This window comes from Gymnoscopelus braueri, assembly GCF_963280865.1.
Source record: "Gymnoscopelus braueri genome assembly, chromosome: 6".
NCBI lineage: Eukaryota > Metazoa > Chordata > Actinopteri > Myctophiformes > Myctophidae > Gymnoscopelus > Gymnoscopelus braueri.
This window is the reverse complement of record NC_137607.1, coordinates 18,294,372-18,302,702: the sequence shown is the minus strand read 5'-3', so window position 1 is coordinate 18,302,702 and position 8,331 is coordinate 18,294,372. Positions and strand designations below refer to the sequence as shown.

The following is an 8,331-nucleotide window of genomic DNA, read 5'->3' as shown; positions in this document are numbered from 1 at the left end:
GAAATATTCTTTGCCTTTGGTTTTGTTTCGCACAGTACTCTCCTGCCTGCAGTAAATTTCCCCTAACAGAAGATGAAAACAACCCCCACCCTCTCTCCCTCTCTCTCTCTACACATAGGCTACACACAAAATAGAAAAGGCTGGTGTGATTGGACAGTCACTTGACTCTGAGGACTGTGATGCTATAAAACCACTCTTGGGGGTGGAGAGGGTCTATACACATCTCACTGGCTAAGAAGATTCTAGTACAAGCCTGAAGTCACACATATTATTGTTCCTGTCGACCCGTGTTAATAATAATTCTTACTGTCCATTGGATCCCGGATCTGTAGTCCACCATGTGTAAAGGATTAGCAGCACTCCCTGCAACATGCTTGAAAAGGTAAGACTTGTTTTGGTTATGCAACAGGTCATTCAAGATAGCTTCTAGCCGTTTAGATTAAATCATAGGACATTTTGCATAATCAGTGATGTTAAGTTTACAGATTATAAAATGCAGATGAGTCTATGAGTGTGGTCACTTTCCATTTGAAATAAAATGTTTTTCAGTTACAAATACTGGTTTAACTCTTCATGGTGACAAGAGAATAATAATGTCACTTCTAAAGAAGCTAGAATCTACACCATAGTTATTCTCTATAATGGCTCATTGATTAGATTGTGTTTGTACACGCATTAAGCCTCTATTTGGTTGTCAAGAGCATGACATTGCAGTTCACATGTGTAACTGGATGTATTTGCTGATCTCTCGCAGTGCCAAAGAAATCAAGCACAAGATAGGCTTCTTACTGCAGAAGCCTGAAGCACATGGAGATGATCAGAAGACGGTGAAAAGAAAGGCTGCCACTGAAAAGAGGTTAGCAGAAATAAACCCAACACCTGCTTTTTTTTCATTCATCTGTTATGGTCTATTGTTCCAACTATTCTTTCTATGGTCATCAACACATATTGCAGTGACACACCTACACTACACATAATATGATACATGTAGTCTTCAGTGTTTAATTTAACTAATTCCAAGTTTTAATTAAATACTGAGGATTTTACTGCGTAGAAACGGTGTGAAATAAGGTACAGAACTACAACTTTACAGATCATGTAATATCATATCACAATATTGGAAAACATTGAAATTACATACACACATGCTAATGTTCCCCATTAACGACCCTTTTGGGCAACGATCCACACTTGAATAAATGAGGCCATAACAGGCAAATGGATGTGAGACCAGATTCGATCAATACAATATGCCCTTTGTTTTAATTGGATTAGAGCATCGATTAAGTGTCCAATGCCATTATGTTTATTTTTAGCATTAGGTTGTTTCAGGACGGAAAGGTTACAATGACAGTCGTCAGGATCTGTACCGAGGAGAGAGCTTTTATTGTTCTCTCTGAGCAGATTAACTGTCTGCAGCATCTGGCATTAGCCTTCCAATAGCCTTTCTAAGAACCCGATCCTCTACAGACACAGATAATCCTCAATAATCACTTTATCCCATAATCACATGTACTAAGCAGCAACATTGTTCATCCCCCTGTTTACACCATGCCAACATGATACTGTATACATACTATAATGCATATTACTGTTATCATCATATTGAGTCATATCATGAGTCAGATCACGTAATAGGGTTAGATAATAATTATTATTATGGTGCCTATAGCTGACATGCCCTGCAGTATGTAGCTGACAATAATACTACAGATATACCGTGGATAGACAGTCCCATGCACTTGTGTGCAATTGTATACAGCGGTGGTTTTCAACCCTTTTTTCAACCCCTAAATTGATGTATATTTGGCCGCAGACCCCCATCTGAAAATGTTTTGTTCCAGGGACCCCCAGAAGCAAAGATTTGTGTTAAAAATGTTCACTTTAAAAAAATACATACATTCAAAGATTTGCACACAGATCTGCTATTTTTGAATAGCCAAAGCTAAGTGGTAAAAATGATTGTGACGCTATGTTAATTAATTTCGCTGGGGACCCCCTGGTACCCCCACCCCCTCCCCCCCCGCAATTAAAAGACCATTGTCTTTTCATAACCTTTTGCATTTTATTTTCTCGGTTTAGAGTTCCTCCAGCAGCTGAGGTGGCAAAATGGAAGGAGTCCTTCAACCACCTGCTGAACAGTGAAAGTAAGTTCCCCACTTGTTCAAATAGAGTCCAACTGGTATAGCATTTTATGAGCTCAACTAAAAGCCCCAAATTGCTCATAGTGGTGGCTCACCGCGGCTGCCCAGCAGAGCTCATGTCAAAGTGGATGACGAGGTAAACACTGATCCAATCTGGCTGTGGCTGGATGTTGCAATTATGTGGCCAACACACGCCTGTCATTTACAAATAATTATCCCTAACTGGAGAACTTTTAACTTCTCTATAGTCTCTGTGGCTGGTGTACTAATGTAGTTGTGTGGCTTGGTTCCAGGGATGTTAACAAATAATCGACTTTAGATGAATTGCTAATAAGAATTTAAGTGATGAGATTTACATTTCAGATTTCAATTGAATCAATGAGCTGTCTCCGTTTAAATGGAACAAAGCGATTTATATTTATCCTTAACTTAGGGATAAATATGAATAGGTTCGTTCCATTTATGTTTATCCCTAACTTAGGGATACATATGAATAGCTTCATTCCATTTAAACGAAGACAACTCATTGTTTGGTTGAGATGTCTATAAGGAAAATACATGCACCAAAGTTCACTCACACAACCAGTCACTTCCGTCACATATATGCACAGCTAAATTTAGTTGTAATTAAATGTATCTCCATAGCAACACCTCACTCACTTTCACACATCTTTTTTCACGGACCTGAAGACAGAACGTGACTTTTCCATTTTCAAACTAATATCATTTTAACTACAATTTGTCCTTAATTGTCTTTTGACTTGACATGACGGAGAGAAGCAATCTTTTAACTGAATGACCATATGAAAGACGGACTGATATGATCTAGCAACAGTGAATGGACAGGAGGAAATGACATGCCCCCCACCCCCCCCCCCCCAAAGTAGCATACAAACCTTCATAACTCTACCTTTGTTGTTATCCTACAATAATGCCTGTTTCTCAGATTTTGAGGAATATAACATGCATTTTGTATTCTGTATATCATAAGATATTTTGCTTTCATGTTGTCTATTAACCAATGAATGTTCGTTAAGGGTAACACATATTGGTGATGGAAAAATTCCTTTAAATTTGCATCCTTACTTGGTCTCTCGGGTAATGGATCTTCTCATGCACTGGGAAGTTGCTATTTATGACGTTAATAGGAAGTTAGGGAGACTTGGCTGGAACACACACATACAGTACAAACACATGCTAATTCAACATACACGCACACACACGCACACACGCACTCGCGCACGGAAGCGTAGACACTCATGCGTTCTCATAAGACAGATGCATCCTACGTGTCTGGAGACACTGCTTCAGTGGTCCTTAAAGGCCAACTGCAGTGTGCTGTGATGTGTGTGTGTGTGTGTGTGTTTGTAAGTGTATGTGTTTGTGTTTGTGTGTGCATAAAATAGTTTGTGTGCATGTAAGTTTATGCGTGGGTGTATGTCGGTCCCCTGAGCATTGGGGCTGTTGACACAAAGTGGGAGCAATGGCCTCATGAGAACCAGCAGGGCCTTGACCTCCTGCATTCCAAAGCCTCAGCCACTGACCCCCCAACACTGTGATGTCTTCCCCATCTCTTCCCAAACCTATCTGTCTACTGTACAACTTCCTCTCATCCGTCCCTGTCTTCTTTTGCTTATTTTATGTTCTAGTGTTAGCCGTCGTGTAGTGTCGGTATATCAACGTCATTACCAGGCAGCACCGTTACGCCAACAGTGGTGCAGTAAACATTTCCCGGAAGAATACTGAATATTATAATTTTCAGTGAAGTCTCTTCTCATCTTCATTCTCATTGAGGTTTTATGTATTGCGCTGCATACAGCAGTGGTTCTCAACCTTTTCAGACCCCCCGAAATAATCGTAATTGAACTGGGGGACCCTGACAAGCACTTGGAATGTAGGAGTTGAGGCATTACATTTAGTTTGACTCGGTTCCACAGATAAATATTGTGAAAATAGCAGATCTACACGCCTCGCAAGAGCTTGAAGATGTTCTCTTTTCAAAATATTTGCCTTTTTCTTATATTATTTGACTATGTGGCCAATGTTTGACCAGTTTTGATAGTATAGTTTGCTGATTACTTGATAACTTGATTACTTGACTAGATAATGGTCTTCTTCTATTCTTTCTTTCTTTTTGTTTGAGCCTAAGGTATTAAAAAAGCTCTTAAAAGTCCTTAAATTGTCACTTCACTTTCACTGTCATCTGGGGACCCCCTCACAATCATGTGGGGACCCCCCTGGGGGTCCCGACCCATAGTTTGAGAACCACTGCTCTACAGCTGCAATCATGGAACAAACGGTCTGCATTTCTATAGCGTCTTTATCCAAAGCACTTTAAAATGTGTTTTATTTACCCATTCACACACACATTCACACCGACGGCGGAGGCAACCATGAAACCTGCTGATCGGGAGCTGTTAGGGGTCAGGCGGCTTGCTCAAGGTCACTTCGACATAAAGCCAGGGGGAGCCAGGGGTCGAACTAGGATCCCTGATAGCTTCTCTCGCTTTGTGAGCTTGTAGATCGTGTATTTCTGCCAAATGTTCCCCCCCCCAGAATAGGGGGTGTTGGGGGTTCAAGTGGTTAACAAACATTCATCTGTAAATAGATAACATGAAAGCTAATATAGTTAATATAGCTAATAGTGTAAAATCTGAGAAACAGGCCTTATTGTAGGATAACACAAATAGAGTTATGGAGGCGTGTACAGTTTGCTACTTTAAAAAACTGTGCTCCCATCTCGTGGATTTATTTCCTCCTGTGGTCCTCTATGGACCAGAAAGAAATCATACAGCAAATATATCTTAAACATTTTGTTAACAGTGTCATCATTTCTTCACTCTGTGCTATAGGTGGCTGTGTGGTCTTCACCAAATTCCTGAGGTCAGAATTTAGTGAGGAAAACATGGAGTTCTGGAAAGTTTGCCAGGACTACAAGAAGATCACGACTGACAAGATGTGTGAAAGAGCCAAGCTGATCTATCAGCAGTATGTTGCAGTAGAGTCACCGAATGAGGTAATTCAAAGTTTCCCTTGATTTGCGAGGGGGAAAAGATAGTACTGTACATATCCATTAACCACTAAACTTACAGCACTGATTACATGAGAATAATGGTTTGGTTCAGAGCCAAGTGTTACACTGTATTTCCAAGGTACTGCTGTAAACGTGGCAGTAATATAATCAATCGTTCAGCACATAGTTTTAGTTGTGCAGGCCTTGGATTCGATATGAATGGTGTGCTAAGGACACATTTAGATAACACTCACATTTTGATGATCTAACACTTGGCTGCCTGAGTAAATACAAAAAAACTCTTCCAGCTTTCAAGTGGAATAGCCAAAGTTATATAAATCTCAGCTTTAGTCAAACATGAGTCCGATAATAACCATGTTCCACACAAACTATTAAAAAGATGTTTCATTTTGTTACATTTTATTATTTTTTAAGATTTATTTTGGAACTATGGTGATCATGTCCTAGATGTACTTAAAACACATTTGGCATGAAGATTTGCAACTGTTTGCCCATTCCTATATACATCGTGTGCATCAACCTAAACATTTATCCCTGTGTCTTTGAAGGTAAATCTAGACGCTGCAACCAGAGAGGAGACGAGGCAGAACCTTGAGAGTGCCGGCCCGTCTTGTTTCGACGAGGCTCAGAGGATGATCTACACCTTGATGGAGAAAGACTCGTACAGACGCTTCCTCAACTCCAAACTGATCCAGGACCTGTCTCAGACGTCTGCCACTCATGAGAGGAAGGGCAAGAAAAGAAACATTTTAGAAAGCAGGGAGGCATTGACCAACGGTGCCTAGAAAGAAAGACCAGGCTATGTCGTGCAACAGATGGAAAATGTGTATGTCAGTGAGAAGGTAGCTATTTTAGAAAGGCAATAGGATGTGTTTATTTGCTCTATGACCGATGTGTTGTAAAGAAAATGTATCTTGCTTTAAGGACACACAAGTGGGAGCTTATCGCTGTCTCGCATCGTGATTTAACATTAAGGTTATTTGTTTTTTTAATTACCCTCTCTAATGCCTCAAAGGTGCATTTTTTGAGCGGTGTCATTATTGTAATCACTACCCTTTCAATAAGTGAATGGTGTTATTTCAACTGGAATAAATGTCTGTGCTTTTTCAGTCAAGCAGCACTTAGCCTACACATCCAAAGGGTCATGTGGCAAAGAATAAATTTGCCATTATTTTTTTGCCATTATGTTTCCCTAAATGATCTGTGATTGTCAGTCGTCAAGGGCTTCTACATGTACAATGAATAAGCTCGAATGCAAGCAATTGTTTAAAGCTGTTCTAGTGGATATGTACAGTATAGTGTGTATCGTAGCTGTAGTGGTGCGCCTGGCGACTCAGTCAGTTGGTGTACAGATCGTGTGCTCTTATCTATGGCTCTTTATGAACGTGAGGACCCGAGTTTGAATTGACTCCTTGTCTTGTCTCACGTGTCTTTACTCTCTCTGCCCGTGGTTTCCTGTCTCTCACTAGAGAGACAGGAAACAATAAATCATACAAAAAAAAAAAACTAAACTAAACTAAAAACTAAAAACAAATATATAATAATAAAAATAATAATTATATTATACTGTATATGCTGCAGAAATTCACCTTTCGTAACTGGGTATCAGAGTCAGGACTGGTTAATATTGACACACACACACACACACACACACACACACACACACACACACACACACACACACACACACACACACACACACACACACACACACACACACACACACACAGATAACACGTGCACTTGCTCAAATATACAGATATACTGTATTATGAAAATGTTTTTTATGTCTGTTACAATGTCTCAATGTCTCAATGTTAACTGCCATTGTTAAATCATGTCAGTTGAACAACATGTTATGCATCATCTGAACCATTACAAAGTAGTCTTTCCACATCATTAAATGTAATGATGGTAACAGCGTGCCCTGATGTACTATAACACAGCACTTAAACTGTGAAATAATGAAAACATTCTGTACTGTACCTGACAATGTATTCTTCCGTATTGTTCTATTGAGAGTGCTGAGCTCACTTCAATATTATACAGTAATCATTAGCTCATACATATCATTTGAATGTTAAACATTTGAACTTGAAGTAAAAGTTGTTAACCGATATCTCTGTTTTATACCTACTTTTCATCAAACTGTTTGGATTTAGTCATGTATCAGTCATGTGTTTTAGCAGACATGTTTTAGCAGACGCTCTTAATCCTGGATTAAGAGTGTCTGCTAAATGCCTAAACTGTGTGCAGGATACGTGAATAGGATTATGTTATAAACGACAAATGCTCTTAGCAGAAGAACAGTAAAACTGCATTTTTTACAGTGTTTATATAAATTGTATCTTGCATGTACTGTATGTGACTTATTTATGAATAAAAAATAAAAAAGAATGAAATGAACCTGTTTTGGGCAAAGTATTGGAGAATGACACCAATTTGAATGACAAAGTTTCCTAACCAAGGAAAACGATCCCATCCGAAACACCCCCATCATTTGATTACATAAATTCAGCTAAAGATACTGTAAATGGACAACAGGAGTTATGTAGTTTGGATGGAATGGGAGGTAATTTTAACTGTCACCTCCCCTTCCTGAAGTCATTGCTCTTATGCACACTAGCACATGAACACATTTGCTTTACAAACTCCTAGGGACACTGCTTATGAATTAATTCTGTATCCCTTTACGTTAACCATAAGCAACCTAACAATAACCCTAACAGATGAATGCTAAGCGTAACCCTAGCCCCGATCGGAACCCTGTATAGTGTATACCCTTTTATTTTATTTGGGATGACCCTCATGACCGTCATCCCAAATTCAAAATAAGGTTTACAATGCTTAGTTTACAATGCTTATAGCCCAAAAGGGGCTAAGCATAACCCTTACCCTAACCTTATGAAAGTTCAATAAATTCAAATTGGGGACGACAATTTGTTCCCCTATCAACTGGTTTGATGTCCACAAAGTCACAAACAAAATATGGCCTATACGTTCAAGCAACAATACAACAAGCATCTGTACAGCCAGTTACTAACCAAGGGTGAGAGAGAAGATACTTATGGTTGCCGGGAGAATGAGGCTGGCTGGTCACTGTGCACACATATCGTCTTTGTGGGCTTCACCTGAGGATGACCTAGAGACGTG

The 8,331-nt window shown here is 39.5% G+C and overlaps 1 protein-coding gene across 1 annotated transcript; it reads left to right on the top strand.

The window, feature by feature from the left end:
• Positions 1-231: 231 nt before the first annotated feature.
• Positions 232-6,912, top strand: rgs4 (regulator of G protein signaling 4). Its single transcript, XM_080430333.1, has 5 exons — positions 232-382; positions 755-856; positions 2,083-2,147; positions 4,997-5,160; positions 5,727-6,912. The coding sequence occupies exons 1-5, from the start codon at positions 339-341 to the stop codon at positions 5,961-5,963; spliced, it is 612 nt and encodes a 203-aa protein (XP_080286459.1). The 5' UTR covers positions 232-338; the 3' UTR covers positions 5,964-6,912.
• The last annotated feature ends 1,419 nt before the right edge of the window (positions 6,913-8,331 follow it).

Bases quoted from the DNA above. Each gene is read 5' to 3' on its own strand.
- rgs4 (XM_080430333.1), top strand. From the start codon at position 339: ATGTGTAAAGGATTAGCAGCACTCCCTGCAACATGCTTGAAAAG. The intron at 383-754 runs GTAAGACTTGTT...GATCTCTCGCAG, and splicing joins CCTGCAACATGCTTGAAAAG to TGCCAAAGAAATCAAGCACA. The intron at 5,161-5,726 runs GTAATTCAAAGT...GTGTCTTTGAAG, and splicing joins CAGTAGAGTCACCGAATGAG to GTAAATCTAGACGCTGCAAC.